At 43.4% G+C, this 23,537-nt stretch overlaps 1 protein-coding gene across 13 annotated transcripts in view; it reads left to right on the top strand.

Moving 5' to 3' along the window:
• The window catches only part of DLG2 (discs large MAGUK scaffold protein 2), a 1,449,547-nt gene that overhangs the window by 1,299,306 nt on the left and 126,704 nt on the right, over window positions 1-23,537 (top strand). For all 13 annotated transcript variants that reach the window (XM_043528333.1, XM_043528345.1, XM_043528361.1 and 10 more), the window contains one exon: window positions 13,907-14,021. In XM_043528333.1, coding sequence (XP_043384268.1) covers window positions 13,907-14,021 — 115 coding nt within the window. The remainder of the gene's footprint in view (window positions 1-13,906; window positions 14,022-23,537) is intronic.

Here is a 23,537-nt window from a genome sequence, read left to right as displayed (position 1 = left end):
TCATTGCCCAAACACATCTAAGCAGACCAAAGCATAAAAATGAAACCCATAAATCTCAAAATGAACTTTGTACCCCTAACATCCCAAATCAGAGTATAGTGTCAAAAGAAAAAGAGAGCTACATTTTCAGTGTGTGGATCTATCCACTCGGCTGTCATGATTGTTAATGGAAACCAGGGGCCCAGCACACAAGATGAAAATTGACCCAAGGATTTACTGGCTAATAAAACAGTCTTGAAAACTATCTCATTTCTCTGTGATGGTGGTTAAATCAGGGGTGGAACTCCATGGAATAAAGTTAACACAGTTACACCAGAACAAAACCAGAATTTAAGTGTGAGGAGAATCAGGCCCCTTTTATCTTCTATTTAACACACATCTTCCTTTTAAAACATTGCAATACGATAATAAACTGCAATGGAATGAAAACAAAGCACTCACTTACCCCAGAGAATGAAGTGCTTGTCCCCAGGGAGAGGTTGCGAGGTTGTCATTCCTGTTTTGTGATTCTTGTCAAAATCATGACAGTATGAATTAAACCTATGCAACAGATGGGAAGCTGTCAGCATTTCCATCATCTATAAAGCATGTACATCTTCCCTGTGGTCTTGTCAGTAACTCTGGCTGCTCACTTGCACTTCGGTAGACGTCTACTCTCTCCCTGCTTAGTGTTTGATTCCTCTTGGACTTTTACCTGATCTGCATGCCTGGCACGCCCAAAATTCCCATTAAAGTAGTCCCTGAATGATTTTTAGCATATTTTTCATTTTAATGATATGCACATTCCTAGAAATTTGGCACCTGTTTTTGGAGTAATGATGCAGATTCAGATATCGCTGCTCTGAAGGTCATAATACAAAGGTGAGTTTCTGGCAAAAGGATCCGACCCCATAAAAGGTGAGAGTGGAGCTCAAGTGGTTCATCAGCAGAACCCCAAAATGAAATTTCTGTGTATTCCACCAATGCTTCTTCATTGTTCTACTTTTACATAATCCCAGACTCAGATTAGTAAACACTTCGGTGCATCCATACCATAAAATACAGCCCTGACCATTAAAAAAATGGCCAACTGCATTACATAGCTATCTTAGCTTTTGCATCCTCTGTATGTGCAATATTGAACGTGTTCCTTACAGGAGATTTACAGAGGTAAATATTAATTTTAGGGAGCTACAAGGCATCATGGCATGCACTGAGGCGACAGTGTGTATTACATTACATTTGTGAAGCTTATATATAGAATCCTCTATTGTAATCTCTCCATTACATGTTTGAGTTAGTCCCTTTAATCAGGGAGTCATGGCAGAATGGTACAAATCTCTGGCTACTTCCAATATTAGATGGGAGGCCTTTTAGTTCAGGACAGTGTATCTGTGGCAAGTTTATCTCCCATTTTTCCACCTGCTCTTCCTTTTTGGGGGGCTGTCTGGGACTTTTTCCCAGTTTTATTTTAAGACTGGATGGTTTATATTTGAGCAACGAACCCACAGTTTGATCAAACCTTGTTTTCAGTTCTGTTCGGAGTCCCAGCACTATGTTGGGAGTGGATATGGTAAAATGTTATTGTTTGGTAGATCATCACAGTTGACAGCAAAGAGAAGGAGAAAAAGGGAAGAGCTGTTTACCAAGCTAGCCTGGTCTCAAAGCCATGGGGAGAGCTGTTTATGGAATAGCTTAATATAAGCAAAACACTGTTAGTTACAATAGCAACATAGGTTGGCCCAGCTACGTATATGCACGTTCATTTTCATTATAGTTTTGTGAAACTTGGATGCTACTTCTTATGTACCTTCTGATCATTGTGTTTTTATAAGCCTACAAGGCTACCCTGTTATGTATATAATTATGTCAAGAAGTTTTTTTGGTATATTTTGCTACTATTGTATTTTCTGCTTAGTTGATACTTCTTGAAGAGATTTATATTTTTACTGCAGGCTACAGCTTTTATGTTGGTTTATGGAATTAATAGAATCATGCCGGCATCCCCTCTCCTCATTTTCAGAAGGAACATAATTTCAACGTCTTTTCTAAGAGCCCCACTCTGATCTCACACACTCCAAACAGATCAGATTTTCACACAACACAAATGAACGACTGACACAGTGCGAGTTAGTTGTTTAAAGCAGTGGCTCTCAATCTTTCTAGACTACTGTACCCCTTTCAGTAGTCTGATTTGTCTTGCATATCCCCAAGTTACATTCACTTAAAAATGACTTGCTTATAAAATCAGACATAAAAATACAAAAGTGTCACAGCACACTACTACTGAAAAATTGCTTACTTTCTCATTTTTACCATAAAAGTATAAAATAAATTAGGGCTGTCAATTAATTGCAGTTAACTCATGCAATTAACTCAAAAAAATTAATTGTGATAAAAAAATTAATCACAATTAATCGCAGTTTTAATTGCATTGTTAAACAATAGAATATCAATTGAAATTTATTAAATATTTTTGGATGTTTTTCTGTTTTCAAATATTTGATTTTGATTTACAACTCAGAATGCAAAGTGTATAGTGCTCACCTTATATTATTTTTATTACAAATATTTGCACTGTAAAAATGATAAATAAAAAATAATACTTTTCAATTCACCTCATACAAGTACTGTGGTGCAATCTCTTTATCATGAAAGTGCAATTTACAAATGTAGATTTTTTGTTACATAACTGCACTCAAAAACAAAATGTAGAACTTCAGAGCCTCCAAGTCTCACTTTCAGGTGACATTGTAAACAAGAAGCGGGCAGCATTATCTCCTGCTAATGTAAACAAACTTGTTTGTCTGAGCAATTGGCTGAACAAGAAGTAGGACTGAGTGGACTTGTAGGCTCTAAAGTTTTACATTGTTTTATTTTTGAGTGCAGTTATTTTTTGTACATAATTCTACATTTGTAACTTCAATTTTCATAATAAAGAGATTGCACTACAGTACTTGTATTAGGTGAATTGAAAAATACTGTTTCTTTTGTTTCTTTTTACAGTGCAAATATTTGTAATAAAAAATAAATATGAAGTGAACACTGAACACTTAGTATTCTGTGTTCAGATTGAAATCAATATATTTGAAAATGTAGAAAACATCCAAAAATATTTAAATAAATGATATTCTGTTATTGTTTAACAGAGCAATTAATCGTGCTTAAATTTTTTAATCACTTGATAGCCCTAAAATAAATCAACTGGATTATAAAGTATTACATTTCAGCGTATAGTATACAAAGCAGTATAAACAAGTCATTGTCTGTATGAAATTTTAGTTTGAACTGACTTCGCTAGTGCTTTTTATATAGCTTGTTGTAAAACTAGGTAAATACCTAAGTGAGCTGATGTACCCCCTGGAAGACCTCTGCCTATCCACAGGGTTACGCATACCCTTGGTTGAGAACCACTCGTTTAAAGCATAGGCTACTCTGAAAAGTCATTTTAGCATTTTAGGCCCCAATTTAGCACTGTTACTCCAGTTTTACTTTGAAATGAACATAGGTAGGATCGTTCTGTAGTCCCAGATTTGTTTTTGAAAATGTCTATTCAAAGCTCTATTGTAGTTATTAGGAATTTTCATTGCTTTTCTCTAATCGTAATTGTATTGGGTTGTTGCGAGGTATTAGATCTGGGTTAAAACTGAAGGAAATATTCTGGGGAAATTCTATGGCCTGTGTAATACAGGTGAGACTAGATGATCACAATGGTCCCTTCTGATCTTGGAATCTATTAATTTTTTACCTTCAAATTGGGTGTGAAATGCCAATTTGGTACCCTTTATCTTTCTCCCAACACCATCCAATGCATTTGCAAGCTTTCTGAGTGTTATGATGGCTGAACTGTGTTGGTCAAGTTATACAACCCGATGCAACCCCATAATGCTTCAGATACCTCAAAAGCTGCCACCTCCAGCTCTTCTCCTGGTTCTCGTGCATAGTTTTCTGAGATACAATAAATGTATGGCTGCATCATCATTAACAAGATGAGGATAATCAGCATTTTATGCTCAACTCCCAAAGAAACAGAATTACTCTTGGAAAAGAACAATGGAGATATCGAATAATAATTATAATAAAAAGTTCCCTTTGGCAATGGAGTTTTGAAGGGGAATTCTGAAAAGTAAATAAATGACTAAGATCCTCTATAGCTACCCTGAAATAATTAAAGAGTAACATAAAGTAGCTTGAATATTAACATGAAAGGTTTGTTTCTTTGCAATGCCTCACATAAATATTTGTTGAAGAAAAAGGTGAAGCCTGCCTAACACTGAAGAAAGGTTAGCTTCTGCCTAAGATACTGGAGATAGTTTTAAACAATCCTGCACTCTATAAAACTCTAACCCCTATAAAGCTATCAAGGTTAAAGAGACATATGGTGCTCTGCTGAGCAAGTGCTGGCTGTGCAAGTTAGATGCCTGGGGGCAACTTATGTAACCAGTTTTTCCAAGATTTCAGACTATGTTCCTAAGACAGAACATATGTGTCCTGTTTGTTCCACATCCTCTTCCTGCTTTCACTACTTGCTTTGTACCGCATTGAACATGTTACCTGGCAAATTGTGTGAGACATATGAGCTTTGTGTAATTTGACCCACAAGGAGGCACGTTTTATTTTGTTTTGAGCACATCCGGAAAAAAAAGAACTAAAAAAATCCAATAAAGTGCTATGTGGGGATATAAAATAAAGTCCTATTTAGGGAAAATAATTCTCAAGACCTTTTTGCAATTTGAATAATCTTTTTGAAGGATATCAGGTCCGTTAAAGCCTTATTCAAGAGCTGGAAGGATTTGGAGTAAATTCTCAACTGGTCAGGTACAAGACCAGGCTGACAATGGATAGACCAAAGACAGGACGTAACAGGGGCAGTTTGAATAGTGCCTCAATAGGACACAAACTTCCTGTCACTAAAGACTTGATTCATTTATAAGGTCTAAATTCTTTGAAACTACAGCTTCCAGAGAACAATTTGGATTTGACTCATTCATTCTGACTATGAATTGGACATGACATTAGTTTTCTAAATATTTTGTGAGGGAAAATATATATTTTCAAGGGGTTTTTTTATATTCACAACTAACCAGATATGAAGCCTGTATCTAAAAGAGTGACAGATGGAAGAAGCATTACCGTCAGTAGTAAAGAAAATGAAAAGAAAGTTGGCAGTGACATTTGGAATGTGATGCCAGCTTCAGAGCAAGCATGCAAAGGCAAGGTTTGATTTGAAGTTAATTAAAGGTGTAAATACAATTGGTAACGGGCAGTTAGTGGATATAAAGAGAAGGACTTTTAAGGAACTAAGGTCCAGATCCTCAAAGATACTTAGGCACCTAACTCCCATTGGTTTCAGTGGGCGTGAGGCACCTAAATACCTTTGAGGATCTGGGTATATGTCATAAGTGAGCTTACTGGGCTGAAGTTTCAGAGGCCAAAGCAATGGGTGAGCTCACAGAGTATGCTGACATCTTTAAAAGGGGAGGGAGATTTTTCTCTGCATGCCTGAAAAAGAGTGTGTGTGTTAAAAATATTAATAAATGCATTTATTCAAAATATAGAAGGAAGTAAAATGTAGAGGCATCTTCCCTCCAGAGATATCAAGACCAATATTGTTTATCATTTCCTGTGCTTTTGGAAACCTGGGTAATTTCATTACAAATGGGAGCAATGTTAGTGAGAAGTAGTAGCAACATAACTTTGGGCTGTATAATGTACAAACTGTAGAGTACAGTGGCTCTCCAATTCTGACTGGGGCCTCTGGATGCTACCATAACAAATATAAACTAAGTCACCATAACAAATGGAAACATTATTCTGTTGATGGTGCCAGAATCTTGTACAATGAATTCATTCGTGACTTTTAGTGAATGTTTATACTCTGGATTTGGTTGCTATCAAGTCAAATTTACCTTCAGAATTATTAGAACATAGGAATTGCCAGACTGGATCAGATTCAAGGTCCATCAAGTCAAGTTTCCTATCTGTGACAGTGGTCAGTACCAGATGTCACAGAAGAAAGGTATTGCAGAGGGATTATCTGCATACCACAAAGTCTTTCTCCTTCTTATTTGGGCTAACAGGCTATTCAGATAACTCATTCTGTGCAGATTAATGATCAGTGAAAATCTTTGTAGTCTGAGAAGTAAATACTTTACAGCCTCAGATTATTAAAGGTTTTTTATTATTTCAACATGTACAATAAATATATTCTTGGTGAGGAGTCAGGCTTGATGCATGGTGTTAAACACGAAAGCTTAACTATGCTGTGTAGGAAACATATATCAGAAGAATAAAAGTTAAAAGAGTGTATCTCATTTTTAATGCTATGATCAATTATTATTTATTTGTATCACAGGAGTTCCTAGAGGTTCTGTTTGAGACTGGTGCTAGGCACTGTTAAACACACCGTAAGAGCCAGTCCCTGCCCAAAAGGGTTAAATCCTGGCTCGATTGATGTCACTGACATTATCTGTGGTTTAAACAGACAAGACAAAGGCTGGCAGGGAAAACAGGCACAGGGGTGTGAAACAGCTTGCCCAAGATCACGCCGGAAGTCACTTGCGGTAGAGCTGGGAATAAATACACATTCTGAAGGCTCTTTGTACTTAAAAAGATAAAGTGTACCTCCTGGGTTCTCAGCCTGGATGGTCACGAGCCCCCTCCCTTCCTTTATACTTACATGCGGGGAGGGACGGGACCATGGAAACTACTTTCTCTTGTAACATGAGGATGGGGTATGGAAAAGGCTAGGAAAATTATAAAATGACTAGGAAACGTGGGAGCATGTGAATGATCAGTGAGGATCCCAAAGCAAGCAGGTATTCAGTTCAAACAGGATAGAATTTAATGGCCTAATCACAAAGCATATCACTTTTCCACTAACGGCTTGGTCCTGCAAAGTGCTGTGCACTTTGGCCCTGATCCAGCAAATCATTTAAGCTCATGTGTAACTTTAAGCACCAGTGGTCCCAATGAACTGCACAGGAAACTGACCTGGAGTCAACAGGACTATGTATGGGCTTAAAGTTAAATATATACCTAAGTGCTTTGCTGGATCAGGGCCAGAGCACTCAGCACCTTGCAGGATCAAACTTTGAGGGCTCAATTCATTGTTGCAATTCACTAATACAGGGTGGGTGGAATTCTCATTTGGAACCCTTTTGCACTTTGCTGTGGTGTGCAGAGCAACAGCGAATTGGGATCCAAACTCCTTAGTACAAGGTAAAAATGATGAACAGAATAGGGAGGACATGGGAGCCTGAGCCTGGAGTAATGAAAGGGCTGTTGTTCTTCCTGACTAGTAGAAATAAGGCCAAAGAAAGCAAGTACATCGCTTAGCATGCTGTGGATCACACTTCAGCCTGTCTCTTCCATTTAAAACTAATGTTCCAGTGCTCTTTTGTATATCAAATAGTAAATACCAGGCTTCACGGAAAACAGTCACAATTTCTATATCTTAGGTACTTAAGCTGATCACATAGCAAGTGTCAAAAATTGGGATAGGAGGTGGGGGTAATAGGTGCCTATGTGAGAAAAAGACCCAAAAATTGGGACATCTGGTCACCCTATAGGTACTTACCCAACCCCCATTACTGTAGTATCTGAGAACCTCACAATCCTTAATGGATTTACCCTCATTACACTCCTGTGAGGTAGAGAGATGATATTATCCCAATTTTACAGATGGGAAACTGAGGAGCGAAGTGATTTACCCAAAGTCATGCAGGATGTCTGTGGCAGAGCAGGGGATTAAACCTAGGTCTCCAAAGTATGTTAATCCCTGGTCCATTCTTCCTCTCTAATCCAGGATGTACATATGGTGGATGCTTGTTTTGTTTAAAACAAATCTATGTACCCTCACAGAAGTAAAAACCAAAGTAAAAAGGATCCCAACTTTGTATTTATAGTAAAAAAAGAAATCTTAAGCTATCCAGCAAAGACAACTGCCTCATAGACTTTAAGGTCAGATGGGACCATCGTGATAATCTAATCTGATCTCCTGCACATTGCAGGCCACAGAACCTAACCCACCCACTCCTGTAATAGACCCCAACCTCTGGCTGAGTTATTGAAGTCCTCAAATCATGGTTCAAAGACTTAAAGTTACAGAAAATTCACCATTTACACTAGTTTAAACCTGCAAGTGTCCCATGCCCCATGTTGCAGAGGAAGGTAAAAAAAACCCCAGGTCTCAGCCAATCTGACCTGGGGGAAAATTCCTTCCTGACACCAAATATAGTGATCAGTTAAACCCTGAGTATGTGGGCAAGACCCACCAGACAGATATTTGGGAAAGAATTTTCTGTAGTAACTCAGAGCCCTCCCCATCTAGTGTCCCATCTCCAGCAGCTGGGAATTTTTGCTATTGGCAGTCACTGATGGGCCATATGCCATTGTAGGCAGTCCCCTCATACCATCCCCTTCAGAAACTTATCAGTCTTAAAGCCAGGTTTTTTGCCCCCACTGTCCCCCTTGGAAAGCTGTTCCAGAACTTCACTCTTATGATGGTTAGAAGCCTTCATCTAATTTCGAGTCTAAACTTATTGATGGCCAAGAGTAAAGGGAGAAAAAGAAAGGTTTACATAAATTGTATAAATAACTGTACTACAATGATAGTATCATACGCCCTCAGAGATCCCAGGCATTCAGCTGACAACTTGACACCTGAGCTGTACATTTTGTATCCAGACAAAACCTGTTGGCTGGAACCTCCTCTGGTGTAAATTGACATAGCTCCATTAAAACTGTGCCACATTTACACCAACTGAGGATCTAGCTCCTTCATTCAATAGTCCTTGCGTATATTAGCTTGTACTGATTTGACATATCCTTTCATTTGATATTTTGTCTTCTAATACTTTTCTAGTGTCTTTTTAAAAACAAATATATCATTGTAGTAATCATCTTGAAAGTGGAGTATTAGGGTTTTACGCTGTTTTTTTTCTTGTACAGTCTGAAAAAAGTGTGATCCTTTGCCAACCAATCACCCATGTTACTGACAGTCACTGCTTCACAATGTACCAAAAGGGGTTATAGGTGCATTATTTTACAAATCTAATAGCAGTGCTTATGAAAGCTTTTATCATCTTGAAGCAAACATTGATGAACCTGCATAATACTGGAGAGCAAAATTTAATACCTGCTGACAGAAAGAATTAAGATCTCTCTAATGGTGCCAACATTAGATAAATTCAAACGAGTGTAGGTGGGGTTGGCTAATATTCATGCATTTCAGTGGTGTCATTTCCACTGCTATATAGTATATCAGCATTTCCATCAGAATCTATTTTCAGGTTTGGGTTGGTTTGGGTTTTTTTTACTGGTCTGTATATTCAGTCTAAGCTGCAACCTGTTATACAAGATTAAGGATGAAAATAATTATATTTTAATATTATAAAGAGTCTTAACTGTTTTTTGTGGGAGCTGCAAAATTCTTGTTCTTGTGTTTTCTGTTGCTATGCTCTAATTTTATAACTAAAAAGCAACTTAAGCAAAATTAAAATTTTCCTACCACTAGCCTGTGTAGTAGATTTAGCTTCGTGGATGTTATAGGTGCCTTGGACCTCAAGCACCAAAAATGGATGCTTGGAATAGTCTCCTACATTAATTTTTAGGCTCCTAAATAAAGGGCCCTGACTCTTGTTATTGGAAAGCCTCTAGGCAGGCTGGCATATATGGTAGGCTGGGGGAGGCTATGCCTCCCCAAACAGCCCAGCGTGGCCCTGCCCACGCTCTGCCTAGAATGCCCCCTCCTGCCTGCCCTTTCCCCTTGGTCCCAGCCCAGGCATGCTGGCTGCTCCTCTTCAGGGAAGCGTGCTGGGGCTGGGGTTGGGGGGGGGCTGCCGGCGCTGGGGCTGCCTGCCCTGCGCTGGGGTGGGAGGCTGCGGGAGGGGACTTGTGGGGACATGCGACGCCTGCCTGGTGCCCGGGAGCTGAGGCGGGGGCTGGCAGCCACGGGGGGGGGGGAGGGGCTCTGGGCTCCGGTGCGGGAAGGTGGGCAGGAGCGGTGATGCCAGCCCGGGACTAGCTTCCCCAAGCTGGCAGGTCACCCGCTGCCCATGCCTCTAGGGAATACAGGAACTTCAGATATGAATCACATGCCCCTTTTCATGGAGATTTTGCTAAGTCAAAGCTGGCAAAGTGTAGCAGTGCATCAGACAGTGATGTGCTGTGGTTTTCTTCTTTCTTCAAAGGGCCACAAGACAGTGAATCAGCCTTTCACTGAATGTATTTTTCCCTTTTGTCCATCTGTCACGACCTTAATTGTCTGAATTGATTTTTTCCAGAAACTTCATCACATTACTCGCTCATATTCAATTTGTGATTCACTATATCCCCCAGATCCTGCTGCCTAGTCAGTTGTTTCCCATTGTGTAGTTGTGCATTTGATTTTTTTGCTTCCTAAGTGTAGTACTTTGCACTTGTCTTTATTGAATTCCATCTTGTTGATTTCAGACCAATTCTCCAATTTGTCAAGGTCATTTTAAATTCTCATCCTGTCCTTTGAAGTTCTTGCAACCCCACCTTGGTGTCATTACAGATTTTGTAAGCATTCTCTCCACTCCATTATCCAAGGCATTAAGGAAAATATTGAGTATAACCAGACACAGGACTGACCCTTGGGGACCCACTAGAGATGTCTTCCCATGTTGAGAGCGAAACATTGATAACTACTTGATATGAAATTGGTTTCATAAACATCTACATGTCTGATCTTAGTTCAATTAAAAAAAAAAAAGCCCAGCAAAGCCTCACATACACTGTGTTCTTTATTCAAATCAAGCTGGGGGCTGTAGTTTGATCCCATGAACACCTAGCATGTAGTTAGTAAATATTTAAAAATCATAACAAATCTTATAAGTATCTTCTAGGAAAAATCAGAATAAATTTGCAATCAAATAAAACAATTTCAAGTACCGGACCTTGATGAAATGTCATCCAAAACACAATGAAGTAGTCTTCATCATCTGATCATCCCATCTAAGTGTCAAAGGTGTTGGTGTGCAAACTGCAAGTAATTTGATGCTGTCCTACAGAGAGTCATCTTTTTTGATCTTCATTTCTCACTCTACAGATTGGAGTCTAAATATAGGAATTCCTCCCACATCTCAGATGCAGGATCTGTGTGGGATTGCTTTGTTAATTATTAAAGGAGAAAGCTATGATAGAAGCTACTCTGGTGTAAATTATTTCTTTTCTTGACCTAATCCAGATGCAAAGCACCAAAACCTATTGACATACACCTTGAAATATAGTTTAACATTCTTGTGGGTGTATATAATGCTCGTGAAAGGGGCCAGATTGACAGCCCTTGAGACTGTCTCTGTTTAGTAGTAGAAATGCAGGCTCCTTTTTTTAATTGATTTTTTAAAATGTACCTTTCATAGATATCAAGATGGTTTACCATATAGCAAGGAGCACATAATGAGGTAGAGAAAAATAAATAGCTGTAATAGTAATAATACCAAGTTAATGGCTTGACAGAAACAAAACAATTTACAAAATGAATCTTGACCAGATTCACCAAAGAGAAAATGACCTAATCTGAGTCATATACAAATCCTAGATTAGGGGTAAGATTTGCAAAAGCACCTAAATCCCATTTTCAAAAGTGATTTACGGCCAGATTTTTGAAGGTATTTAGACACCTAACTCCCACTGACTTAAAATATCTGGTCCTCCAGCACTTGGGAGCCCAAGTCCCATTGATTTGCAATAAGACTTAAGCTCCTACATGCTTAAATCACTTTTGAAAATGAGACTTAAGTCTTGTCGGTGCATTGCTTTCATCCGCAACAGAGGGGTTTCAATTTGAGTCAAGATTTCTGATAAAGAAAATAGGGTGCAAGTGAGAAGAGGATCTGCTAAATTATGAACCTGAAGGAACAGCATGATCTGAAAACTTCCTCCAGTAGTTTGTACATAAACAAAAGCAATGGGTAGGGTTGCCAACTTTCGACTCACACAAAACCAACACCTTTGCATTGGCCCCTGTCCCACCCCTCATCCGAGGCCCTGCCCCCCTACTCAGTCCATCCCCCTTTCCTCTGTCACTCACTCTCCCCACTCTCTCTCACTCACTCATTTTCACCAGGCTGGCTCAGGGGTTTGAGTTCCGGCTGAGGGTGTGAGGGCTCCGGCTGAGGGTGCGGGCTCTGGGGTGGGGCCAGGGATGAGGGTTTGGGGTGAAGGAGGGGGCTCCAGGCTGGGGGGTAGAGCTGAGAGGTTCACAGTATGGTAGGGGGCTCTGGGTTGAGGCAGGGGGTTGGGGTTTGGGAGGGGTATGGGCTCTGGGCTGGGGGTGTGGGTTGGAGGGTGGGGCCAGAAATGGGGGGTTCAGGGTGCTGGAGGGGACTCCGGGCTGGAGGTTGGGGTGCGAAGGGGTGAGGACTCTGGCTGGAGGTGTGGGGCCAAGGATGAGGGGTTTGGAGTGCAGGAGGGGGCTCTGGGCTGGGGCTCAGGGGTTCGGATTGCGGGAGGATGCTCTGGGCTGAGGCAGGGGATTGAGGTGCAGGGGGGTGTGAGGGCTCCGTCTGGGGGTGCGGGCTCTGGGGTGGGGCTAGGGATGAGAGGCTTGGGGTGCAGGAGAAGGCTTTGTGCTGGGATCGAGGTGTTTGGAGGACCTTCAACAACTGTACATGGCGATAGTAATTTCTATATAATTGATAGAGGTGTTGTGAGGATTAATTAATGTTTGTACATTGCTTTAAACATGTAAAGCTCAGTATAAGTGTTATTGATATATTTTATTATTAAAATCAGTCTTTTCTTTAGCAAGTATATAATACTGGGTTCTGTGTTTGCCTGGCTGTCCATTGTAAATATCCTGTTTAATAGGAAGTCTCTGAATCACATTTCGAGGGGAAAAAACTTCTTAGTTTTCTTTAGCAACTCCCTCCAACTCTGGGTTGTATTATGGCTCAAAGGCAATGGAGCAGTGGAGAGAGGGAAGGAGTTAGCAGCTGGCTGTGAGTATGGTGGAGTCTGAAGGAATTATGCCTGCTTCTAAGAGCAGCAGTTGCTGCATCCAGTCCCATACTAAAGATGTAGAGTCCAATTCATTATTGCCCTGTACCTTGACCAATGCAAAGTGGGTATAAAATGCTACCATTCTGATTGGTAGCATTTTACAACCAGTTTGCATTCACATGGCACTAATGTAAATAAGGTGCAGGGCAACGGTGAATCAAGTCCCCAGTGTGTGCACAACCAAGCATTGTCTTTCAGGTAAACTGGGCCTCCAGTTTACCTACACTCTGCTTCAAGGAGTGTGCAGCATGGGAGGGCCCGTTGGTGTTCAGTGCTTTCTGCAAGGGTAACTCCTCTGGGAGCAGAAGGGGTTCACTGCATGCTTTGCCCCCCACTGCACCCAGGCAGGGGCACTTTTCATGGAAATTCCATGGTCAGTGTGGACAAAATAGATCCCCAGGTATTTCCTTGCTAAATGAGATAAGGAGGGGAGGTTCTCCACTGCACAGTTCCACTTGAAAGAACTTTGAAAACTTTCTTTATTGCTTCTTCACGTGTTTGTCCAACTGGTAATTTTAATATACCTTGTGCTCCATTAGCAAGGTAATTCAGTCACTGAGAGGAAGGATGGTCCAGTGGGTATAGTGCTAGCCTGGGTAGTTACCTGGTCTTCCACAGGCTTTGTGTGTGACCTTTGGCAAGTCAGTCTCTCTGTGCCCCAGTTCCCCATGTACAAAATAGAGATGACAGTACCTTGGTGTTATGAGTGGTGAATATATTAAAGATAGTGAAGTGCTCAGAAGCTACAGTAATGGGGTTATATACACGCTTAAGATAGATAGGTCATGTGACCATGATTCTAAGAACATGTCCTGGATTTATTAATCTTAACATTCATTTGCATTTACCAGTTGTAATGCAGCTACAATAGAGGTTTGTTTGTTTTTTCCGTCATCAGAGTACGCTCGATTTGAGGCAAAAATCCATGATCTACGCGAGCAGATGATGAACCACAGCATGAGTTCTGGGTCTGGCTCCCTGAGAACCAATCAGAAGCGGTCACTCTACGTCAGGTAGGCACAGAGTGGTTTTTCTGATGATCAATGTGAGCAGCCTCTCTACCATGTGGTTTGGAGAGCTGAGGAATATAACTGAGATATGTATCATGATGTGAGTTTATATGGTTAAAAATGTATCATGCAGTGAAATTAATATAATTTCTTGATGCACCTGTATTACTAATGCTATCATTCCAAGGCTATTTTTAAAGAGCAGTAGAAAGAGTTGTAGCAATTTTTTAAGATGAAAACTTTCACCATTTGATAACCCACACAATATCTGAAAAAACAGACGAGCTTTTCTGCATATTAAAGGCCTCAGGTCAAATTCAATTGGACTGGGCACCATTCAAACTGCCCCTGCCACAAGGAGCTTATGGCCTAAGAGGCAGGAGGAAACCAGATGACAACAATTATATAGGATGTACCCAATTCTTAGCTAGGCAGTACTAGTGATCACCGCTTTACCTTTGCCATAGTCATCCTATTTCAGTAGCCATTATTGACCAGAGGACTGGGATTCACACCTCTGACCCTAACAAGTTTTGCTGTCAGTCCCTCATTTTGGCAATGGAAAGTGTACTGCTAAAGGTAAGCATGTGGGGCTTACTGCCAAATATTTTAATAGGACTCCTACTTTTTTAGGCCTTCCACTTCTAAACTCTTTCCTCATGCTGAGCATACCATTTGAAATTCTTGACAATCGCAAAGTACAGGAAAGCAATATGTCAACCTCCAGGCAGTGACAATTATTCATGAGGGGGAGCTAATTCAGGTGGTAACATTGCAGAGATCCAATTAAGGCTAAATCCTAGATTTTGTTGTTATGCCTTCAGCATGAGCGGAGAGGGCAGCAAAGAAGGAATTTAAGCAAGAGGGAAATACTTAAAGTAGGCAATTGGTGGTCTCATTGCAGTTCCCAGTGACAGAACCCCAAAAGGCACTAATTGGCACTTCAGTAGAGAGGTCAAGGACTGAATAGGGATTGAGATGGAACTTCTCTCATATCCCCAGTGGTTGATCTGTCCTGACCAGGATGGAAGTGTCTTGAATAGGCAACAGGTTTAAAACAAACAAAATGAAGTATTTCTTCACACAGAGCACAGTCAGCCTGTAGAACTCATTGCCAGAGCATGTTCTGGAGGCCAAGACTATAACAGGATTCAAAAAAGAACTAGATAAGTTCATAGAGGATAGGTCCATCAATGGCTATTAGCCAGGATGAGCAGGAATGGCGTCCCTAACCTCTGTTTGCCAGAAGCTGAGAATGGGCGACAGGGGATGGATCCCTTGATGATTACCTACTCCATTCTTTCCCTCTGGGGCATGTGGCATTGGCCACTGTTGGAAGACAGGATACTGGGCTAGATGGACCTTTCATCTGACCCAGGATGGCTGTTCTTATGTCAAGAGTACAGGTCTAGCTGCACCTCTGACCCATCTCTGGTCTTTCTCTTAATACACAACCACTGGTGTCAGGACTCCTGCATTAACTTGTCCTTTCAGTGAAATCATGTGATTCTCCAACTCTTAGACCAGGCCCTGGTCTACAGAACCCTGTGTATCTACTATACTTACCAGTAGGTCCAACTGTGTTTGGTACTTGCAGTTCTTCCCTATGGGAGTCTGTGACCAGTGGGAAATATAGTGACCAGACAGCCTTCTTAAAACCATAGTATTGTTTAATCTGAACAATTGGAATAAATCTTAACAAAAGAGAAAAAGGACTTTAAAACAATACATAGTCTATGGCATATCTATTCTACCTAATGGCTTACCATCCCCCTGAAGCCTAGAAAAGCCTAACTGCTTCAAACATGCCAGCAAGTGTCTTTGTGTGTCAGTCTGTTCCCCAACAGAAATTGTCTCTCAAACAAACGCTCCTGCCCTAGAGAGACATGCACCTTTTATCCAGCCAGAAGTTCTTTGTCGTCTTAGTTTCCTGAATTTGGCCTGCTTTCCAAAAGCAGGATGTCAAGCCAGTCTCCCTAAAGTCATTGTCCATTCCATTATCTTGTGACAACCCTCAGTTGTTTGTTTGTCTTATCTTGAATTATTGTTTTGAATTCCTGTTTGTTTCCCAACATCCCTGTTGATTAAACCCAATACACCCAACAGTAAAATTCCCAATATGGTATCCAGAGATTATTACAGAATAGCCCCATGTCGGCCACAGGAGACACCTTGGTGGGTCAAATGTGGGGACATTTTTAATGTGATTACCAGTACAGCACTTATTCTGTAAATAGAGGACTTAATTCTGCTCACAGTCCAGCACCTTTCACAAGCATCAACTTAATACACATGTTTTTTAAAAATCAAAACTTTTCTTTAAATACAGGTAGAATACTTCTACCTGGAAAGAGATTCAGAAGCCCAAGGTCCCCCCTGGCAGCACTTGCAGTGTAACTGACTCCATAGCCTCTGAGTAAACTTTTTTCAAAAGCACCTAAGTGCCATTTTCAAATTGATTTAGGCACTTAGGAGCCTAAGGGTATGTCTACACTACGAAATTAGGTCGAATTTGTAGAAGTCGGGTTTTTAGAAATCGGTTTTATATATTCGAGTGTGTGTGTCCCCACAGAAAATGCTCTAAGTGCATTAACTCGGCGGAGTGCTTCCACAGTACCGAGGCAAGCGTCGACTTCCGGAGTGTTGCACTGTGGGTAGCTATCCCACAGTTCCCGCAGTCTCTGCTGCCCATTGAAATTCTGGGTTGAGATCCCAATGCCTGATAGGGCTAAAACATTGTCGCAGGTGGTTCTGGGTACACGTCATCAGGCCCCCCTTCCCTCCCTCCCTCCGTGAAAGCAAGGGCAGACAATCGTTTTGCGCCTTTTTTCCTGGATTACCCGTGCAGACGCCATACCATGGCAATCATGGAGCCCGCTCAGCTCACCATCACCGTATGTCTCCTGGGTTCTGGCAGACGTGGTACTGCATTGCTACACAGCAGCAGCAACCCATTGCCTTATGGCAGCAGACGGTACAGTAGGACTGGTAGCCGTCATCGTCATGTCCGAGGTGCTCCTGGTTGCCTCTGTGAGGTCGATAAGGTGCGCCTGGGCAGACATGGGCGCAGGGACTAAATTTGGAGTGACTTGATCAGGTCATTCTCTTTAATCCTGCAGTCAGTCCTATTGAACCATCTTATGGTGAGCAGGCAGGCGATACGGATTGCTAGCAGTCCTCTGGTACCATCTTCTGCCAGGCAGGCAAGAGATGAGGATGGCTAGCAGTCCTATTGTACCATCTTCTGCCGAGCAGCCATGAGATGTGGATGGCATGCAGTCCTTCTGCACCGTCTGCTGCCAGCCAAAGATGTAAAAGATAGATGGAGTGTATCAAAACAAGAAATAGACCAGATTTGTTTTGTACGCATTTGCAACCCCCCCCCCCCACCCCCCGTCTAGGGGACTCATTCCTCTAGGTCACACTGCAGTCACTCACAGAGTAGGTGCAGCGAGGTAAATCTAGCCATGTATCAATCAGAGGCCAGACCAACCTGCTTGTTCCAATAAGAACAATAACTCAGGTGCACCATTTCTTATTGGAACCCTCCGTGAAGTCCTGCCTGAAATACTCCTTGATGTAAAGCCACCCCCTTTGTTCATTTTAACTCCCTGTAAGCCAACCCTGTAAGCCATGTCGTCAGTCGCCCCTCCCTGCGTCAGAGCAACGGCAGACAATCGTGCATCTGAGTTGAGAGTGCTGTCCAGAGCAGTCACAGTGGAGCACTCTGGGTTAGCTCCCGGAGGCCAATACCGTCAAATTGTGTCCACAGTACCCCAAATTCGACCTGGCAAGGCCGATTTAAGCGCTAATCCACTTGTCAGGGGTGGAGTAAGGAAATCGATTTTAAGAGCCCTTTAAGTCGAAATAAAGGGCTTCATCGTGTGGACGGGTGCAGGTTTATATCAATTTAACACTGCTAAATTCGACCTAAAGTCCTAGTGTAGACCAGGGCTAAGTCTTATTGAAAGTCAATGTGACTTAGTAACAGCCGTGTTAGTCTGTATTTGCAAAAAGAAAAGGAGTACTTGTGGCACCTTAGAGACTAACCAATTTATTTGAGCATAAGCTTTTGTGAGCTACAGCTCACTTCATCGGATGCATAAAGTGGAAAATACAGTGAGGAGATTTATATACACACAGACCATGAAAAAATGGCTATATTTTACATATTATTTTTGATTGTTTGGAATGTGGTAGAACCTGCAGGCCACAATCAGGGGTACGACCTCCATTGTGCTAGTCACTGTTGATTCAAATATATGGTCGTTACTAAGGTAGTTTGTGTCTTTATCAGGTGCTGAGGCAGTGGGGTGGGGGTGAAGAATGACATGGCAAGCATGCATGTTCTCTGAGATTTTGATTTGTTGGGGACATTAAGGGACCTTTGTGAGACATTGAGGGACCTTTGTGAGAAGTCTGCAGTGTAAAAGAACACTGTAATAATGTTCTTGAAATTCAGGCCAAGTGCATTTTAGATGATCATTTTGGTAAGCATCTGTGCAGTGTGTGAAAGGACAAGATGCTGCTAATTATCCTAAAAATGTCTACGTAGCAATTCCCAGTTATGATGGAAAGTTAATTATTCCATTTTTCTTCATTTTTTCTTTATTTAAGATGTTGCAGTTTTGCTGTTCTGCGTTGAATACGAGCTTGTGTGTCAGTGTGTGTATTTTCAGCTTGAAATGTTTTCGCATTGGAGTTTTAATTGGAATAAATTTCATTGGTTTAGACAGTGCGTGGGTACATAAAGTAATTACGTCGTAGATAAAATTACACTGGGAAAACCAGAAGAGAGGAAAACAAGTTTCTCTTAAATTGAGAATTATTAAAAAATAAATACAACTAGTGCACCAGCAGCAGCTCGATAGGAAGTGTGGCTCTTCTGCCTTTCTTGTAGAAAACTCTGAGAGGAAAGGTAAAGTCTGTGGCAGAAGCCATGTAGAGTTTCCAACAGATCATTCCAATTGGCATTGAGTTTGCTACTTTCATCATGGAATGGGCAGTGGATTCAAACCCTAAAACTTGCAGATCCTCCACCCCCCATCCCCCCACCCACCCCCCGCACACACACAAGACTTGGGGGAACCACGGGATGCTGGGGTCTCCATACCAATTCTGGAGACTCCCTGCCTACCATTGTCTCTGGAAGCATGGCTCCATCTGGCTCCTTCACCTTCTGTTACCCCTAAAAATGACTTCAGAAGGGGTTCTTTAGTGCAGAGGGAGGCGTGCAAAAAGCTAATACAGCCTCAGGCTCTGTGAAGGTTTGTGTGGATTCCCCCACAGAATCCTATTTGGCCCTACCCTCTCTGAAGATCCTCTGTCTTATGAAGGTAGCTGATCCTCTCCTCATGCAGACAGGGGAATTAGACATGCTGATGCTTGGCACAGTCCAACCCCCTAAATAATTGGAACACATTTCGTCATTAATATTAAATGAAGTGTAAAGAATATACAATATGAAGATAATGGGTCATAGGTGCTAGAACTGCATTTCTCCCAGCAGTTTAAGACTAAAGTGTAGTCTTAAAAACTGTATATACTAAGAATAAACCAGGAGAGAGATATTTACATAAGGAATTGTGTAACCCTTTGAATTCCTTTGTTATTTTTGGTGGTTTGTATTCTTTTCCTGCTCTTTATCTTAGTCATTTTAAAGAGCCACTGCTGCTTCATCGAAAACATTCCTCTTCAACTGTATTTCTGACTATACATCATATTTTCTGTGTTTCTCTTTATCTGTTCTCTTTAGTAGTGGCTTTATATAAAAATACTGTCATTGTTTCTTAAGAATTGATCTGTTACTGCTGCCCGTGAAGCACTAATCCCTTGTTTGGGATGTTATCAGAATGTCCACAGCAACCAACTGCAGGGCCACAAAGAGTATAATAAGACTCTAGGTGAGGATTGAAAAATAGAAGATGATTTACTCTTACTTTGTCATGTAAATCGCTTCAGTGAGAAAGAACAAGGGAAAGAAAAACAGAAAGTATGATGCCTGTGGAGGAACTGATGTGTAATGGGCTAAATAGTGGTTATTTATAGCTCCTTTATTGCCTGGCTAAGGTTAATGGATTTGTTTTGGATCAATTTGCTTTAATTAGAGTGCTGAGACAAGGTTCTGCCTTTCAGCGTTTTTATTTCTTAGCAATTCAATTGCTAGCTCACAAACTCTTTCATAGGAGGGTAGGGTGAAGACCATCAATAAAGCTAAGCATTGTGCTATACACAGATGACTTTTTAGTATTGACTACACTATTGTCTTTTGAACTCAAAGGTTAAAACACTTGCTCTTGCAAAATCATGTACATTGGTTTAAAACAGCTGCGCTGTCCACTCCCAGTTCTCCAGAGTCACTCATGGGCTGTAGAATATGGCAACCTTTTGAAGGACTAAAATATTTAGGAAGTGAAGTTCCTTGGTTGAAAGGAAGCCAGCCAGGGGAATTTTAGTGTTAATGGTCAAGCATTGGAGGGATCTGCTGGTATAGACATGAAGAAACTATGCCATTAAATTAATAGATGCTCCCAAATTGTGTGTGTGTACTAAAGTAGATCAGTGCAAGATTTTCAGGACATATAGGTGGGCATGTCAGAACTATACATCTCACTGCAGCCAGTTGAAAACTAGGTGTCAGAGGGAGCATACCATGCCAAAGAACCTGCCTTCACGGGATTGTCTCTCTGATTTCTAGATGAAAGGGGTTCAGGTAAGTTTAGAATACACAACTACAGTACTTTCCAATTCTTATATATTACAAATTGAACCTCTGCAGAAAGGTCTGTAACTAAATATTCTTCTTCGAGTGCTTGTTCACGTCCATTCCACATTAGATGTGCGCGCGTCGCGTGCACAAGTGTCGGAAACTTTCTCCCTTAGCGGCTCCCAGCAGGCCCCCTGAGTGGCGCCACTGCGCCGTGCATATATACCCCTGCCGGCCCCACCCCCTCCAGTTCCTTCTTACCGTCCGTGGCAGCTTTGGAACAACCTCTCTCTCTCGTAGAAGAGCAGTCCCTTAGCCTTTAGAGTAGCTGTTATCAGTTAGTTTACATACAGATTGTGGTCACCTAAGTCATTAGGTGCTTGGAGGCCTCCAGCACCTGCCCCGGGCCGCGGGGCATGCCACAGGCCCACGGCTTCGAGGCTTGCTCCACGTGCCGCAAACCTATGCCAGTTAGTGACCCGCACGACTCGTGTCTACGTTGCCTGGGGGATAGACATCAAACTGAAAGGTGTAGGATTTGCAAGGCGTTTAAGCCAAGGACAAGGAAAGAAAGAGACTTTCGCCTAAAGCAATTGTTGATGGAGGCTGCATTGCAGCCGCCGGGCCCGGAGCGCCCGACACCGGCTCAGGCTTCCTCGGTGCGTAGTGCCCCGGAGCCGTCGAGAGACCCGGCACCAGCTAAGCACCATAAACTGTCGGCCCCAGAGCGCCAGGCTAGGCCCCAGCACTGTCCGGTGTGGCCTAAAGGAAAGCGTTGTCATTCCCCGCACAGGAGGCTGGTGCCTCCCAAGGCCCCGAGCGCCGACAAGAGCGGGAAGGCCGCAGTACCGGCGTTGACATGGGCGGTCCCTGCAGCACAAGCCCCACCGAGCCCAGACCTAAGTGAGCTCAGTGCAGACAATGGGCTCGAGGGCATAACAGATCAGCCCTCCACGCCTGGCACCTTTGAGGCTGCAAAGGACCTCATCGAGCTGTCAGCAGTGAGCTCTCTCCCGTAAGGGGAGAACCCTCTGGCGCCCATGCCTCGGGTGCCATCGAGGGGTAAGCCGGCAATGGTGTGCCTCTTGAGGACACCGTCCCAGCACCGCTCCCAGAGTTGGTCCCGGTTGAGCTCCAGCTCTGCAGACTCGCACTTGCCAGTGGCCCAGAAGGAGGTTGCGGCACCGGCAGCGGGTCGACGCGAAGAAGCACCAGAAAGGGCACGCCGCTCTCCGGCACCGCCCAGAGACCGGCACCGGGAGGAGTTGAGACAGCCCTCTCCAGAGGTCTCCCGCAGACGGTCCCGGTCCAGGGAATGCCGGCACCGGTCCCGATCCCAGTCCCGGGGATACCGGTACCGCTCCCGGTCTCGCTCAGCCAGGAGCCGCTCGTTCTCCCGCCAGCGCAGATCGTTGGTACCGCCATGGCCTTCGCGATCGGTGTCGCCGCAGTCTGGCACCGGCTCCGGCCGCTATAGCTACCCGCGCCGGGGCCCGGACAGCAGGGACCCTCAAGGGAGCTGGCAACCTCAATGAGGGCCACCAGGACATTGGCCCTTCTGGACCCCCTGGGCCTATCAGAAATGCCAAGGGGCCCAGTCCAGGGCAAGTTACTCGGTGCAGCGGTCCCAGTTCCTGCACTGACCCCAGACGGTGCCGGAGGCAACAATATCCAGGCCTCCAGCATCCCCCCAGCATAGAATAGAGAGTCTGGCACTGAACCGAGTGCCATCCCATGGACTCCTGCCCCGGCCTGAGCCGGAGGCCCCTACCACAGGAGATGGTGAGCAGGAGGACCAACCAGAGGGGGTTGAGCAGCAGCTAACCTCCTCATCTTCCCCTGATGAGGTGGTGGCGGGTACAGAGGTGTCCGGCCCTCCACCGATAGACCACCAGGAACTGTTGCACAGAGTCACCCAAAATTTGGGGTTGCAGGCCGAGGAGACGGTTGAGCAGGAGGACCCCATGGTGGACATTTTGAGCCCCGAAGGTCCATCCAGAATAGCGTTCCCGCTCATTGAGACCATCCAGTCTAACTATAAGACTATATGGCAGACCCCAGCCTCCAGCGCTCCAATGGCTAAAGGAGTGGAGCGTAAATACTTTGCCCCACCTAAGGGCTCTGAGTTCCTGTTCTGCCACCCAAGTCCATGCTCCCTAGTGGTTTCGGCGGTGAACAAAAGGAAGCGCCATGGTCAGCAGGCCCCGGCCCCTAAGGCCAAGGAGGCGAAACACCTGGACCTTTTTGGTAGAAAGGTGTACTCATCTGGGGGCCTTCAGTTGAGGATTGCTAACCAGCAGGCCATCCTCAGCAGGCACAGTTTTAACTCCTGGGTGGCGGTGGGGAAGTTTAAGGACAATCTTCCACAAGGTTCCCAATAGGAGTTCACGGCCCTGGTGGACGAGGGCAAGGCAGTAGCCAAGACCTCTCTCCAGGCCTCCCTGGATTCAGCAGACGCAGCGGCTAGAACAATCGCGTCAGGGATGGTCTTGAGGCGCTCGGCGTGGCTCCAGGAGTCAGGCCTGCCCCCAGAGGTCCAGAATACACTCCAGGACCTCCCCTTCAAAGGGTCCAGGCTCTTCTCGGACCAGACAGACGCGAGTCTGCATAGCCTCAAGGACTCACGAGCTATGCTCAAGTCGCTGGGTATGCACACTCCGGCGACTCAGAGGAAGACCTTTAAGTTGCAGCCTCCCCCTCAATGCCAGTACCAGCCTTGCCATAGGCATGAGCCTTACCGTAGGCGAGGCAGAGATAACAGGCGACGGCGCAATAACAATAATAATAATGCTCCGGGCCAGAACCAAGGCCAG

Source organism: Chelonia mydas, chromosome 1, assembly GCF_015237465.2.
Source record: "Chelonia mydas isolate rCheMyd1 chromosome 1, rCheMyd1.pri.v2, whole genome shotgun sequence".
Taxonomy (NCBI): Eukaryota; Metazoa; Chordata; order Testudines; family Cheloniidae; genus Chelonia; species Chelonia mydas.
The sequence above is the reverse complement of the archived record's forward strand: the minus strand, read 5'-3'. Positions and strand labels throughout refer to the sequence as shown.